A 17726-nucleotide genomic window follows, 5' to 3' on the forward strand; every position below is an offset into this window, starting at 1 on the left:
TAGCACTTCTTCATTTTGGTTGTTCAAATTTAGAGAGGAAATGAAAATTTAATTTAGGATGGCATATATCTTAAGACAATCAACACCTGAATAAAGTGAACTTACAGATTCTTGCCTATTTTAAGGAACAGAATTCTATCGTGAAGACTGTGTATTCTTAACAGTAGCACATATTTTATATATGACATAGATACCGCTTAGCTGTAAGAATATCTCTACAATTTTATAACAAAAACATTAAAGGTTGTAATGACATTATTCCATTTATATACATCAGTTCTGGTCATGGGTAGCCAATGACAGTACTACTGAAAAGTAAGTTCATCAGAACAGCAACCACAACATTAGCAGATAATTTAAAGCCGAATATTGCAAGTACGACTGGAACTGTATCAAAGTATAATGACTGAGTTTAAATATTTTGAAATCACTCTATGAAACATATTTTCGAAAATGAAATTTTCAAAATGCATCTTCCCCAAAGCTGTCGTCTTTCACACCTCCCTTAGATAAGAGAATGTAAGTGCAACACAATTCCCTTCTCTTCTTTTTAAAATGAACGTAACATTTTCGCCACTGGTAGCATTTAAAGCTAGCAGTTAGACCTAAAGTATTTGAGATTCTTAGTTCCAAAATATTGGTGTTGTAAACAGAGGAAAAACTGTCACATTAAGGCAATTCATAGGTGTGATCAGACAGAAAAGAAATATGCCAATGGGGAAAAACAAAGGAAACAACAAAACCCACAAACAAACAAACAAACAAAAAAACCCACAGGGCATTAAGTTCCAGAGAGGTTGAAAGCACTGTGGAGCACAGACAAGGGTATATTAAACATATGTAACAGGTAAACTGAGAGTTTTGGATCACTGTCTTAAATAAGGTATATTAGAACATATTGAAAAAATGTGTAGACTTACGTAAATTGTGTACACACAATGGGAATTGCTACATTTCTTTTTATATATTTAATGTGCTCCTATTTTTTTTTTATGTACTGAAGCTATTTTTACACACTGTATTCAGATTTAGCAATAAGCCCATTCATATGTACGGCAAACTGGAGTTACAAAAAAAAAAAAAAAGTTTTAAGTTTTCAGAGTAAAGACCATCATGAAAAACACTTTATAAGAATGCCTAGGCTTCCTTTGCTTTGCTTGCATCGACTAACTTTAAAAAGTTAAGTACACGTTCCTTCCATGGGGACCAGATAAAATGTTTCCGAATTAGACGTTCAGTCAAGCAAAACTATATGCAGTCAAAAAAAAATCTGTAGACCAAATGTGACTGGAAGAAATACAGAGGTGATCAAATTATTCATTTTTCTTAGACTACCAAATCCATGTGATGGTGGGCTGCTGCCTTCTGGGACAGTCTCCCTTCTCTTCACCACTTGCACCCACATGCTTCCTTTTGCTGGATCTGGCAATCAAACAGCTGCAAGGCAGGAGCAGTGAGATGACTTGGTAGAAAACTAACTCTGTATAGAAGAAAATTTTCTTCTATACAAGAGGACTTTTTGTCTTGAATTGCCACTCACTTTTGGCTTACCTGATATGAACCATAAAAGTTGGAAACCTAGGACAGGCTGTTTACCTTTATTAATAAGCTTTACTGTGAGGAACAGCAAAAATGAGGAAAGGATTTGGTCCAGATGTTTTAATGAGGGCCAGAAAATTAATTGTATTTTGTATTTTCTTTACCAGTAAGTGCTCAGGTTGCCCAGTTAAGTTGGAATATCTAAAGGCTTACAGGTTTCATAGCCACGGTGATATAATAATTTAAAACAGTGAAGAGCTAAAGTTTAGAGCCTTGAAATTCAGAGTCTTGAAATTGTGACGAAAGTCTGCAGAACTGGTTATTTTTGTCAAAACATATGCAAAGTTCAATCTGGCAAATAAACCATAGTACAGGCCCTGTAGTAAAATAAACTGCAATTAATTTATTGCTGCTTGTGTTGAAAACAATTTTATTTAATCTAAAGAAGGATAAGGTTTTCTACTTGGCAATCATATCTCTGTAATGAATTAAACCACACTTCAAAGGTTATGCAGGTTTGACTTGCAAATTTCATTCTTGATTTACTCATTAGATATTCTCAAAACATATTTAGAGATAAGCACCAAGGGTGGTGCTTATTTTCCAAACTTCCTCAGCTTAACAGCTCAAAGCTGAGTTATATAAATACATGCAACTTTTCTACCATTTTCTGATGAGCAGAAGGCTACACTTGCATTTAGTGTATCTGGAAATCTAGCCCATTAGCACAAAAACATGGTTATAGAAGAACCCAAAACATATCAAGACTTTTCTTGTCAGATGGACAAAAAAAAAAAAAAAAAGAAAGGAAAAAAGTGACAAATTGACAAAAAGGAAAGACTGACAGTGCAGAGTACCTCTGAAGATCTCATGTGCTAAAAATAGACAACTTGGCACCAAAAAAAAGTAAAGGAGGGATGAAGAACACAGATTAACATACTTCCAAGATTCATGCCAATGCCTGAATAAAAATGTCTTTGGTTTCTTTTCTTTTAAAAAAAAGATTTAAGGATTTTCTGTAATTTGAACAGAACGTTATTGATAAGGACAGCACCCCTACACAGGGTAAAAACTCCTCTGAATGGATTCAACAGGAGTGCATAGCTGTATATAATGCATAAGGCAATACGTAAAGACAGCATATCATTAACAGTGTTGACAAAACATCACAATATGTAAACCCCTCCAAAATAAAGTTTGTTACTACAGCCAGTAGTCTGTACTGCTATGAATAATTTTTTTTTCCAGAGTTTTCCGGATATTTTTGTGAACTGCAGGGCAAACTTGGCTTTATTTTGATAAACAATGCTAAGCCGAGACAAAATCACAAAATATGGAAGTAAACGTAGTATTCTCTTTAATTGCTTTTTTGTGTTTTGTTTCTCTAGCATTTAATTTTTCAAGTTTATTTACTCAACATGGTGGGGAAAAAAAAAAAAAAAAAGAAAAAAAGAAAGAAAATGGCCAGACTTAAGATGGAAAAAAAAAAAAAACACGGCACAGTGCTAGAAGGAGAATTTTTACGCAAATAGGAGACCAAACATCGCGGTCTAACAACATCGTGATCCCTGATAAATATAACCTATGTGAGAGCAAAGTTAAGCAAGTGTGACATTTCCAGGGAACTATCCCAGAAACAGATATGGAAGCATGGTTTACTGCTCTTCTTATAGATTTACTACAATTCCAGGACTGGACGAAGACCCATGCCAGGATACTTGAGAATCTCAGAGCATGGAAAATGCTATTTCTCTTTTTACTGACACAGTATTAACCTTCCTGCATCTGTGAAAACTAATGGTAGAAATAAAAGCAGCTTTTAAATGTTGCATGTAAGCTAAAAGCTGTACCAGAATCAGAATGGAATGATGCAAGATGAAATTAAGCTGTTTAGATGGCCTGTAGGTCTGGCCAATTTTAATCATGGGTCATTTTTGCACACTTTTTACCTACTGCAATGTTTACTACTTGAAAACTGCAGTGCAAAACTAATCTTTCTTTTTGATTCCTTGTATTTTTCAAATGAAAAAAAAATCATTTACCTGAAAAAAACAATTTAATAGAACATAATAGCCAGACAGTAGCTAAAAGTCATCATTACAATTCCTGCTGTTTCTCATTTTTTCTCAGAATCACAGAGTGGTTTGGGTTGGAAGGGACCTTAAAGACCACCTGGTTCCACCCCCCTGCCATGGGCAGGGACACCTCCCACCAGCCCAGGTTGCCCAAGGCCCCATCCAGCCTGGCCTTGAGCACCTCCAGGGATGGCGCATCCACAGCTTCTCTGGGCAGCCTGTTCCCATGCCTCACCACCCTCATAGTAAAGAATTTCTTCCTTGTATTTAATCTAAACCTACCCTCTTTTAGTTTAAAGCCATTCCCCCTTGTCCTACCCCTACACTCCCTGATAAGGAGTCCCTCCCCAGCTTTTCTGTAGGCAAATCAGACCACCTCTTTCTTGAGACACTGAAAAAAAATCCCTAGAAAACACTATGCTAGAACCTGTATGAAGGGAAGGTTTCAGTCTATTTTTCAAACATGGTCAGTAAATTTTGCTTTTCTAAGGTTGCATTAAAATAATAATTGGTCTGCTACAGAAATTGATTGTTGTCTTTGTATAGCGAGGTAGCATCCACCTGAGACTAAACTACTTATCACAACATACATATTTTACCCGCAATCCTGTATCAGGTCGTCTCTATCTCAGCATATATTGCACATTGCAAGCTCTTGTTCTTATTATTTCTAGCATTTCTACCAGAACACAAGTTTTCAACACAGAAACTTAAATCAGAAAACAATTCTTCATTTTCCCTCTGAGCCTATATATGAAGGCCCAAAAAGCAATACGAAGCAATTGCACTGTCATTGCCTCACATTTTGCTTTTATTCAGCACGTGTGTAATGTCGCACAAGGATACCCTAAACCTTCATACATCAACATCCTTGGGAAAGCCACACAGTGAACTTAAAAGCACATCAGCTACTGCTTCGTGGTTACTAAGAGGCACGATCTTAATTCTTTAATAAGCTGCACCTACTGTGAGGCACTAGCATGCATGTAAACTGTAACTTTGAAGTGGCTGACTTGCTGTCAGATACATGCCAGATAGATAATGCAGTAGCCTAGTTTATTCCAGGCAGCTTGCTTCCATAGCCCTGTTCTTTCTTGACGTCCATGAACCTCTATATTTAAAATTAGTAGGAATAACCTTACAATGTTCTTACCTTCTGCAGACTGCATGTTACTGCTGAAAGCAGGATGACAAAAATAACATTAACAGACATTTGCCACACCAAAAGCACTCAGTGTAGACCTATTCTAGCTATAACAAGTCAGCTGCATAGGACTCAGATACTCATCATGTGTTTGAATTTGGTTTAATGAAATGCACGTGTCTAAGAAAATCATGCCATTTGGGAAAATGTATATGAGACTGAAGTAGATCGAAAATGCAATATGCAATAAAATGTGAATTACATGTAGATGTTACAAAACAGGAACATGACAACAGCAAAATCTGGTGCAACAGTCTGATGCTGTGACACTCAACAAAACCAGTCATGGATTAGCATTTAGGTGGACAAAATCGAAGAGTGAACTGAGATAAGAAGTTAGTGATGTAAAAAACACTTCAACATTAGTCAGTCTAATTAATTTGCCAACAGAATCACTAATCAAAAATTGGCTGTAGGGACTCTTTTCACATGACACAACTCCTCATTCCTTCCAGTACCCCAGAGTTCAAAAAATGTGAATGATCAAGACCTGCTTCTGAAGAACACTTTAAAACACAGAAGCAAAGAGATACATATATGACAGATAAACAGTTCTTAGTTTCCCAAATTCCCAGTCTGACTCAGAATTGAATATAGATGTGGTCATTTCTTTTGTTTTAGTTTCAGAAGAGTTGTATTAAGCAGACATAACGCCAACAGAATATGCTTATTCACACTGAATCAGATCCCGCATCACTGACATTCTCATCCCCTAATGGGCCGTACAAACTGAAATGCAAAAATATTTCTATAGGAAGAAACCAAGAGGCACTGACCAGATATTTAGGATCATTTCAGACAGGTAAGCACTACCCCAGCTTACATACTAGGTAAGATATTAGACAGAAGGACACTTACGGTCCAAGTATCCCATCAAATAGTCTTTCCCACAGGCCAAGTATCTGAACAAGAGAGGAAAGGGGAAAAATGGAATAGAGCTGTGGTAGCCAGCAGTGTTTTGTCTCTCACGTGAAATTTTTGTAGTTGTAATTGCATCAGAATTGTTGCCATGACAAACTAGAGCATCAAAACTAGACCTCAAATTTGTTCAATAAATCTGTGTTTCAAAGAAAGTACAGTGACGTCCTTGCTTGCCAATATGGGTGTCATACTTGCATGTTTTTGAATAATTGAGCAACTCAAGTGGCTGTTTCCGTATTTTCCTCCTGTCGCTTGAATGAGAAGAAACTGTGGAGACTAGGGTTTCTAAGGAGCACTTCTGAAAAAGTATATTAATAAATTATTTTTCTAGCTTTCCAGAGACTTCTGTGTGGTACGTGATTTGCTCATGACAATAAAACATTACATCTTTCCAAGCATATAAATAGTAGCCCCTTTAGGAATGCTGCTTTCTAGGTTGCGGTTAGACTTACGGGAGATAAATCAGCTGAACTCCCTGATGCTGACAAATGGATCAAGTTGAGGTAAGCCCAGTTCCCCTCGGCTCCCTTCGGCTGACGAAATAAACTTCCTGTTGAACATCTCCTCTGCGACAAAGTCACTGTCAAACTGTCAGCCAAGCTAACAGACAACGAGACGCGTAGATCTGATAAGGCAATTCTGTTTTCCAAGAAATCAGACCAAGGGTTCTGGCCTATCTGACCTCTTATTTTCTTAGTAAATGCTTTCAACTTGCACGGTATAATAAGCATCCTGGCATAACGTTTTATGGGTTTCATTGCATGCTTGTGAAAATATTAAAACTAAAATAAACGGGTATTGTAGTCTGATGGCACACCAAAAATCAGTCTGATCTCACTGATCCCTGCTATTAAAAAAAGCTACACTAAAAGTGAGCAATTCACTGCTCAATTGCTCAAAAAGGGAGCGATTCCCTTGATCAATTTCATATATTTGCAGTAAACGTTAACAGCGTATGAGTTCTAAAAGCATGTATAAATATATAAAAGATGTGCAAATAGATGAATATGAAACACTTGGTAAAGCAAGTGTTATACTTTTTAAAATCATCTTCCTACAAAAAAGTTACATCTTGTACCAATTCAGGGAGAACTAGGAGAAACAACCATACTCGGATAGCTCTGATTTACAATGACAAAATCCCACAGAGAAATGAAGCTGACCTAGAGTTTATAAAGCATAATCATTGGGGTTGGAAAAAGTGTTCTACGATATTTAGAGAGGAAAATCAAGTGCCTAAGTTTCTCCCCACCGACAGAAATGTATCTTCAGAAAACACATAAGATTTTAGAATATCTTCCCTAAAGAAGTGAATTAAAAAACCAAATATTACAAAAAACCACACACCCCCTTAAAATCCCAAATCAAGCAGCTCAGGACATTTAAACTACCCTGGAAGACTCATATAGATATAATTAGTAATGATCTTCCCTTCAGTCACTTCTCATCCGTAACAGTCGTATGCTCAGCAACAAACAACGAAAGTTCACAGATCCAAGGCTGTGTCCCTAAGAGTTTGTGTTGAAGCCAGCTTTCAGCTTTCAAACAAACTATTCTTGATGTAGCTTTGTTTACAAATTCTAGTTGCATCTTTCTAGAGGAGAAAATAAAACACACAAATTCACCATTGTACAGGCAGGAAAACAGCATGATATCGTCTCATACGACTGCTGTCAAGCCACAGTATAATAGGACTTTTAATTTTCTCCTATTAAAGAGCGTGAATTTCTTAATTGCATACCTAGAATTAATTTTTTTTTTTTTTTTTTTTTAATTTTCCATCAGAGCTGTTTCTTCAGAGCAACGTTAATAATGCTTATGCTGAATTCTCTTCAGGTTTTCTTTGAGGAAAATGCAGTGACCAAATGTTTTGGAGAAAAGCCTTGACATCTGGCAGGAGGGCTGGGTGATGGTGTCAATGATATCCCTTTTTTTCTTGCTGCCACTGGAACGCTCTCCTCATCCAACTTAGCTATTGCTTTTAACTCTCACAGGTACAACTCTCTCAAAAGATATGCATTTTTTCCAGCTAGACTCCCTCAAAAACATTCTTTTTTTTTTAGACTGAAAAGAATCCAACCCCTTTCTGCATGGGCAATTAATGGAAAAATTCAAAAGAGAAATGCATATTAAAATACTTTAGAAGGAAGCTGTGACCTGTAATGCATCCTCATTAAGAATGTGGTCTCAGAAGTTGAGAACTAAATATTACATTGATTTTAAAGTTCCTTGAACTCCAGTGTTTTAACTGTGAACGTGTAAGGGATTAAGACTTCAAGTCTCTAAATTTCTTCTACGACAACATCAAGGTCATTCTCTTAGCACTATTTTAACACACTGTTTATAACAGCACAAGATACAAGTCTGCTTCCTTTTGAATACTTCAGGGAGATCACTATGAGAAAGACAAAACAAGCCATTTTGGTTACAGACATAAAGTGGCACCAAGAACCACGAGTCATCCCATTTTGAGTGCATAATTCATCTGAAGGACTGCATGGATGAAATCTAATTTTAGATAAACACTGTTACAGATGAGAGATGCAAAACAGTATTAAATCTATTGCCATTGTAAAAATTCAGAACAAAGCATTTCCAGTGAAATAAATGAGATTGCTTTCCCTATCATTTTATTACTGTTTTTTATATTCCAGCTACCTCTCTGGCCTCTCAATTTTTCAGGCAATCAGTTTCCAGAGGCAAGAAGCCTACATTTTAAAAATGGGACAAGAAAAAAAAAAAACAAAACACACTAATTTGCTCTTTCTAAAAAGTCACAACACTTATGGTTTGCATTAGCTTTCTGTAAATCCTACTAAGCCTTTGCTAGTCCAAAAAATAATCTTACAAGGTAACACGTATGCCCACCAGCACTTCTTTTTTTTTCCCATAGCAGTAACTGTTGGGAAATAGAACTCTGAACCTTAGAGTATTTAATAGCTTTATATGTTATGCAGATTTGGTTGGAAAAAAAAAAAAAAAAAAAAAAAAAGGTCACATGTCAGTATTTGTTCAAGATTATTTATGTTTTTGAACTATTTTTAAAAAATAGCATTTCAGATTCTCAAGATATTGAAGACTACTCCAAAAAATAGCCTACTACCAATGGGCATTCTTAGAATTTAATAAAAATTTCCTTGAAAAGATCTAGCTAGAGAATGCCATATAATGATTTCCCTTCACCCTGAAAGTCAAAAGTGGCTATCAGATGGTTAGTGATTGGTCTATAAGTGGCTCAACAGAAAACCAGTGCTTATCCAAAGCAGGGCTCCCAAACCCAACAGAAGTGCTAGCTTGGCTGAGGCTATGAGTAGATCAATCCAAATTCACTCATTCCACGGTACCCTTAACACAGGATCACAAGTGGTAATCCTGAAATACAAAGCAATTGTACTGTATACACGCATACAGCGTAATAGTAAATGTCAAACCTACTAGGGATAGCCCTGCACAGACAATTTCTTAGCCAACACAATCCTTAGTCCACAGACATTTTATGCCTTAAGTAAACACACAAGTTTATACATATTTATATATATATATATATAAAATGGCACAGAAAACTAATGTACTCTCACTACAGAGCTGCATTTTCCCCTACAGTAAGCAGAATATAAAGGTTGATTTCCTAAATCTGAGTGCACTGAATATGTATATAAATATTACAATTAACTATAAGGCAACACGAAACAGAAACTTTTATGTTGCTATAGTTTGTAAATCATCTTAGTATCATATCTAGTTCCGTATTTCCCCACTTTTCGGGATTTGTGGGATATACAGCTTCAACAAAAGCCTCTAATTCCTGTCTAATACTTTTGGTGTGATTATTTGCAAATACACTGCAACAATAAACTAGTCAGTCCCAGCTTGTGATCAAAATAACATAGATTTCAGACTCATACACTTTCAGAAAAAATTGCAAAGAACGGTATTTTTAACGTTAAATCCAACTATATGTGTAGTTACTATCTTCTCTCTTACAGCATGCTTAGTAAGTACAATTTACCTGACAGAGCATCTTGTGCTTCAAAAAATGTGCTGAGACCTCCTTTCACATAAGCCAGACTTCCCTCATTTTTCTTATTAGCTTGTTTCTTCAAGTTCACAACAGCCGTTTTGAGCTGATCAAAACTGAAAACAAACAAAAAACCACCATGACATTCAAGAAACAACTAAGGTCACCTAATGAATAAATAGAACAAGTTACTTAGAAAATAAAGACAGCTATTGTTGCATAAACTATTAACAAGAGTAATTACTAATTCTCGGGAAGTTTACTTCCCGAGAATGACAGTCTACTGGTAGTCTGTATCTTTTTGTGCCTTTTTAAAATTTTTTAATCCTAAAAGCAATTCCTACTGCTTATGATAGAATAGTCTTCTCTATGGTACAAATTAGTTAAGAAATTCTTCTGAATATGCAATATTGCTCTTAGCTAACTGCTTTTTTACATTAAAAATGCAATAATAAATCACTACACTTAGTATACTAGACCAACTACTGCAATGTTTGAAGTCTCTTTAATGATGACATGTTTAACTCTGCAGTTTAGTCCAAACCTTTTCACTTCCAGTTTCTGAAGTCCTTTAATATTTTTATTTCTGGTTTCCAAATGCAGTTCAGAATTGAACAGAATATTGATGAAAACAATAAAGAAAAACTGAAACAAATTTCTGCTTTATGAAATTCTGTTTTCATTTGTAGTCCACTTTTTTTTTTTTTGAAGGATGCTTTGAAGTACAATATTAATATCCAATTTATCATTGTTATTTATACAGTATGTTTCTTTTTGTCTTGGTTTCCTAATGTTTCTAGATTATTACCAGTTTATATTTGATTTCAAATTTGTATTTCTTGCAAGCAGGTGCAATATGATCTCATTAGTTACATTGATGAGACTCATAAAAACACCACAACAAAGAAGTTCAGAAATACAAATTCATGATTTTCATTCTTAAAAAAGTATTTTCTCCTAACTGCAGGACAAACCCATCTCCCTAAAACAAAAGAGTCACATGAAAAAGTGCACCATACCTCTGAATGTAGAGGAAAAGAAACAATTAAGGAAAGAAATAAAGATATAAAACAATTGCACTGATTTTGTCTGTTTTAAGCTGTGTTAGAAAAAGATATATATTGCAAGCATAAAACAAGCTTTAGATCAGGCAGTAAGAAGGCTATCACCACCTGCTGGGAGACAAAAACACTGGTGCACTTACAGGCATTTTACTTTTCATACCTATAATGTCACATCATTTTACTTTATTTCCTGTTTCCATCTGCTGGTCAGAAATCACATTACCCAATGGCTGGATTAGTCTACTCGGGCAGACAAGAAGTACTTACCAGCAGCATTTTCAAAGTAACAAAAATCTGCATAGTCCTCTTTTTAAGCACTATTTCACGTTATCTGATGATCTAATAGTATGTCTAAATAGTTTATTTATATTTGTCAGGCTGTTGCCGGGGAGGGGAAAAAAAAGATGTTATTTTGATTGCTTAAAAAAGAACTTCCTTCAAGGAAAAAACATACATAAGCTAACCAAAACATCAGCACACCACACATTTAGCACTCCTAATACCTGAGGTTACACAGAGGACGAGAACTAAACCGTTGCTGTGTATTTCTGGAACAACGGCACAAATCACACGGGCAAGATAATTCAACAATTAATAGCAACAGAACAGAATATATCTAAAACTAGACATTCTGAAGTGGGGAAAAAAACAATTTTGCTTCTTAAAATAAAATTATAATTAGATTCAATGCATGATTAGATTCATCCTACCCTTTGAGTCATTCTTTCTGTTGACAGTTTTTCACGGTTTTTGGACCTTCAACACTAAGACTTAAATTTAAATTTTCTAAATCAATGTGAACCTTTTTATTCCACTAGAGCAAGGGGAACATGACTTGAAGCTGTTGATATTCGAAGACTTTTCTTTGCCCAGAAAGATTAAGAACTTAAACTGATACTGGAAAAAAAATATTACAAATATTTCTTAACAGGAAGCCTCACATTTACGTGAGAACAGATTTTGAGGCACTGAACCACTGTCATAGTACAAGGTAAAAAGGTGTCATACAAGCTAATGTATCAGTTCATAGTACTGATGACCAGAAAAAATCAGCATTTTTTGCTGACGTCTTATCATATTACAGATATAACCACCACATTATGCTTTTCTACATTTTCCATGGTAATAAAAGTCGTTTAATCAATTCTAAAAAATCATTTAATCCACTTTTTGGATCCAAGACATCCTTAAAGGTACTTTAGTCACCTATGACAGGCACCCATCAAAGCAAATCTCATCAGCCTTCAGTGACGGTGATTCTGCAGCTTTCCAAGTCGCTTGGTTCCAAGTCTTATGCAATCTAGTATCATTTTTAACCTGTATTTAACCTAGATCTCCCTTGCTGCAAACGGAGCCAGCTGTTCTATTCTTAGCAAACCAAGAACAATTGATGTCTACTCTTGAACTGCCCACTACGTGTTTCAGAACCGGCACTCTGTATTAATTCTTTCTTTTCTACCAGCACGAAATTCATTCAAGCTATGTACCCACAGACATTTATATATTTTTATTTTTGTGATCAGCTACCACCTTTCTTAACGCAGTGGCCAAAACTGGGCAGAGCACTTCAACTGCTGCTAAAATAATGCCAAGCAGAATAATTATCCCCATATCTTACATAACCCTGCCTTCCTGATACACCCCAGAAGATGATTTGTATGGGGACTGCCAACTGGTATTTACGGCATGTTACAAACACCAGATCCTTGTCTGTGCTGCTGTTGCCTAACCCAGGGTTCCAAGAACTCTCCACAAGCTTCCTGGACTGCTTGAATCCTGCAACGTTACCCTTCCAGCAAATACTAGCTATGTTAAAATCTTCTCCAAGGACACACATACACATAGCACGCTGTACCTTCAGTTGACTGCTAGATGTTACCACAGTCCCCTAATATACCTAAGTGAAAGTCCTTGTCACCAAGTTGCAACCCTGCTGGCAAAAATGTTCCTACCCCACTTCTTCAGTTGAATCCCATTTCTCACCGAAGGTTTTTATTCTTTAAAGAAAGATCCATGACTACTGAAGCAAAACATGCTGCCTCTGAAACCAGTCCTACAGCCAGCTGTGAACCTACAGGATGCATCCGCTACTACCTGAACCTTTCCACTTCACCTGTAATTAAAAGGAAATACCTCGATTCCCATGTTCTTCACATTTGTACCCAGAACTTTTTAATCACTCTTGATCTGTCCTTCATCTCTCCAGGCAGTGTCACCGGTACCCAACTGAATGAGCACCAAAAGGGCCAAGATTCAGGCAAAATTCTTAAACACAGTTATATCAAAAGTTGTCTGTTCTTTCTTAATTTTTCTCCCAAACTTTTTAAAAACCTAATGGATGCTGAAGAAGTTATCAGGTTGTGGTAAATATAGTAAATTTTGACTCATTCTTCTTGTAGTTACCTGATTTCAAAAGATGCTATCATTGTGCTATCATGTATTCATCCGTAACGGTCTCTTGCTGTTGTTTTGGCTCCACTAATTATCTCTTTGAGAACAAATTATTTACCAGGCATATTAATGAATACATTTTTGAGGTCTTAAAGAAAAAAACTCTCCTCCCCCCCCCCCAAAGAAACAACAACAGCACACATTTGTTTCTACCATTATGAGAAAATATTAAACAAATTTGCAGTTTTACTTCCTTTCAAAACACTAATCACAAGCAGAAAGAACTCATCCTCCCTAGTAAAAATGGCTTCAAATATTACCTGAACACTATCAGACAAATTTCAGAACTCGTATGTGCAAAAGTATGCATATGTTATCTATCCTTGTAAGCACACATTATTATGAAATAGACATAAAAATGAAGAATCATCAATATTTTAAGACTTTCCCCAATGATTTACTCACTTGTCCATCTTCTTTCTGCAGTAGAATTTTCTACAGGAGTTGACTGAAAGCTAACTGATATCACTAAGAGTTTTACTCTTAATCTGTTCAGTGCCCTCATCCTGACCTTCTAGTCATAGTCATGACTGAAGATAACACCTGGAGTTTCCACTTAAGGCCATGCTTCTTGACTTCTTGGTTCATAAGGAGGTTTAGCCTGAAGCAAGACAACTGCCATCTTACACAGAAAAAAATTAAGCCACAAATTAACTCTGGTTAAAACTGAAGTTCTTCTCCTATCCACACTGAGAGAATTGGCTTTGTTGATTCAAGTCCCTACCCACGCAGAAATACCACAGGCAGTACAGACTACAGGCCTATTACTTTAATGTCAATCACCAATGACACATCTACTTTACAATGAAAATGCAAATCTGCTTGATGTTATTAAAACAATAATTTATATAATAGCAACAAACCTTGTTGTTGAATGATTCTCAATCAGGTACCAGGCAGCAGAGAAGTTTTCGCTTGTGAAATCAGCACTCATCCCAGGGAACAGTGCCTCTAAATCTTTCTGAGGAAATCTGCCTCTGAAAAATGAATATTTATTTCTTCAGTGAGACTTATTCTGGTAAACAGCTCACAATTTAAAAAGTCACATAAAATAACAGCTCATGTTCCAGCAAAATGTAAATATAAATTTGCAACTCACTGTGAAAATAAATCCGGTATTACAGACATAATGTGACCAGGAAATAAAAGATTGAAATCTAATCTAAGTAAAATTTGTTGTATCATTTTGATTTCACCACTGTGCATATGTAAGAAAGTGTTGTCTATACAAAAAGTTTCTAAAGAAAGATAACTGATGTCTTAAGAAAATGGGACAGACTCTATAATACTACTAATATCCAAACACAGGATCATTTATGCTGAATGTATTCTAAGTTAACTCTGTCCTTTAAAAGGGGAAATCACTGCATCAAGCAGAGTAAAGTAGAGAATATTCTTTATAATCCATGATACAGAGACCCTTATGTCTGTCTAACTTTAAAACCACAGGACACCAACCAGGTTGACAGCTTGTAAGTGATCTTGCACCATCTCTTGCCTATAGGGCCATTTGCAGCAGAAGTCCAATGGACATGTGAAGGATGACACAGCATAGCTCCAGCATATAAAAATCCTTGGTTAAAATTATCCTCTTGCAAAACAGAATACACTGATCTGTCTGCTGATAGTATACAAAACACGAAGGAGAAGTGGGCATGTGTCAAGTGAAAAATAGCATGTTCTGTTTATTTTTCTTCAGTCTTATGCTGCGTGGAGAAAGCATGTGAGCCAATTCCTTGTGAAAGCAGATTCTCTGCAATGGCATTTTTGAAACTACAAGTAGTTTCTAAGATACTCTAACAGAAAATGTTATTCATTTTAAGTCAGTGAAAAAAAAAAAAAGTTAAATCACTTTTGATGACAACATGACAAAATTCTTCTCTCAGTCCAGACACACATTTAACGCTTGGCCCATATTCAGTCCTAATAAGTCACCAGGTACATGCACCGCTGTTCTTTACCACCAGCTGCATTCCGTCTTCAGAAACTAATCATGCCAACGTAGTTTAAAAATGCATTACTTAATTTGGCGATCACAAAGTTAAACTCAAAAATCAATAAAATCCCTCTCTGATGTCCACAGGTTTGGTGAACTCTGCTATACAAAGAATGTCAAACACAAACGCAAACTTGTGGTACCCTGCATTTAGAACCAAACTTGGCAAATGGGATCAGCTACTGGAAATTAATTTAAAATGTACGAAAAGCCATTTGAATGGACATTGAAGCGATGATTTGTTAGAAAGATGTCTAGATTACAGAAAAAAAAACAAACATTTCACGATGGCTAAAGCTGTTTTTATAACAAAAAGCAAACAGCAAATTAAATGAAGTAAATCTAAAGGCAGGCACATTAAAAAGTACAATTATACAGAAATAGAAGTTGTTTTCTCTAAGTTTCTATTCATACCCAAATGGCCACTAATACAAGCAGGTACAAAGGACCACATACATAAGGGCATGGCACAGAAATCATCACTAGCACCTGATTACAGCAAGGCCATGAAAACTCTTTTCCCCACATTAAAGAATAAAAAAAAAGGTCAAATGAGACGCAAGGATAAGCAACGACAGATATGAGAATTAGGGAGACAGGGAAAACTGTGTAAAACAAACACACTAGCTAACAGTGAAGGTCCTAATATTTCTCCAAGCTCAATGAAAAAAGCAATAATGCAACATAAAATTATAAGCATAAACAGTGAGATTAAAGATTATCAATGACCTTGACCTTCGTTAATACCAGTTAGTGAGCAGAAAATGTTCACTAGAAGAAAACTTTAATTTATTCTTGCCTGATATTCATTTTAGGACAATATCTTATTTTTTAAAGTACTCAAAAGTGCTACAGGGCACAAGAATTTACAGTACAGTATTTCACATGTGATATATCCCATGGCTGCCCAAAAAATCTTTTATATCAAATCCATATGTGGTACATTTTTAAAATGCTAAAACCAAAATCAAGAACAACAAGAACAAAAAAACACTGTTGCTTTGAGACTCAGAACTCTTCTGCAAGTACCACATAAATGCACATGCACGATACAGAAGCAGAATTTTGCTCAATTTTTCAGACCTTCAATATATTTCCTCAGAAACCAACAGAAATAGATATAACACAAAAAGAACAGCCACTCAACAAATATATTGTCACCAAACACTACTTATTACTACGAGATTGCAAGACATATGCATAACAGTTTAAGCTTAAACATAAGCTGTATAATTCCTCGGAAAAAAAAAAAAAAAAAAAAAAAAGGTAAGTAAGTTGAGATAAAGATCACTTATTTAGCTAGGGATGTAATAAATTCCTGCAAATGAGTTTTGCCCACAGAATGTCCGAGAGAAACAAAGTTTTTTTTCAGTTTGATGTTTGACTGCATTGAAAAGTTATTGGGAGCTTTTTTCCAGCAGATGTATTTGTGTAGAACCATAAATTAGCAATGCATTTATGGGTGCTTTTATCTGTCTGGACATATTTTAGACATAGTCACAACAGAGTAGAAACATGAACGTGAATGTGTGTGGTACGTTAACAATACGTTATACTCTATAGCATGTTACACTTATTTTCAATCATAAATTTTACCAGTAGTTTTTCCACTAACAGATATGGGTAGCTCAAAATGACTTGCTACAGCTGTCTTCACAACAAGCTGCTCACTAAGAAGTTCAAACTGAAAGCGACTGTATTTCTACAATGTCTGGCCAGATGCATCTGAAAAGAGACTGACTCCATACACACACAAGTTTGTTTCATTAACTTCCATTAGCAAATTAAATAAATAAGTCCTTGGAAGTTGTTCTCATGAAAATTTGCTTACCATTTACTTATAAACAAGCACATATGTGACTTGGAAAAGTATTTCTGTTTTACTCATTTCAACATCATGGAGTGAACATGAACTAGTAGCAAAAGCTGAGTTCATGCTAGCACGCAAAGAAATTGTTTATCATTTTTGGTGGATTTGCTAGTTCTACAGAAGTCAATTCAGGAAGCAACTCTTAATACTCTATCATTGATTAAAAAGCAATAACTGTAAAAGGAATTACAACCAGAGAATAAATCCAGAAAAAAAAAAAAAAAAAAGAAGAGGTAAGTTTACCATCTTTGAAGACTACGCATTTCCCTACCTTTAGAGTTTCAGCAAGGGTAAACATATTGGATTTATATACTTTCTGCTAGGCAGACTATTTTACTTAAAGCAAAACCAGATCTGGTAATAAAGTTCTAGCTAACATTTTAAAGTAGTCTTATTTATCCATCAGAACTATTTAAAATATCATCAGAAACAATTTAAAATACAAAAGAAAACTTTACATACTACTGATATTCATGAGATAATTATAATAAAAAAATGGTTTCAAGCCACTGTATACTTTCACATTCCTCAAACTGATTTTAGCTATACCTAATACTGCCATGCAGTACCCCAAAACGGTCCTTGCTT

General features: G+C 35.5%; 1 protein-coding gene across 3 annotated transcripts in view; it reads right to left on the bottom strand.

The window, feature by feature from the left end:
• EXOC2 (exocyst complex component 2) overlaps positions 1 to 17726 on the bottom strand; it is a 154088-nt gene that overhangs the window by 86871 nt on the left and 49491 nt on the right. For all 3 annotated transcript variants that reach the window (XM_072034988.1, XM_027451693.3, XM_005022854.6), the window contains 2 exons: positions 14136 to 14249; positions 9749 to 9873 (listed from right to left, as the gene is read on the bottom strand). In XM_072034988.1, the coding sequence (XP_071891089.1) occupies positions 9749 to 9873; positions 14136 to 14249 (239 nt within the window). The remainder of the gene's footprint in view (positions 1 to 9748; positions 9874 to 14135; positions 14250 to 17726) is intronic.

The sequence above is a fragment of the Anas platyrhynchos genome, chromosome 2 (genome assembly GCF_047663525.1).
Source record: "Anas platyrhynchos isolate ZD024472 breed Pekin duck chromosome 2, IASCAAS_PekinDuck_T2T, whole genome shotgun sequence".
Classification (NCBI taxonomy): Eukaryota; Metazoa; Chordata; class Aves; order Anseriformes; family Anatidae; genus Anas; species Anas platyrhynchos.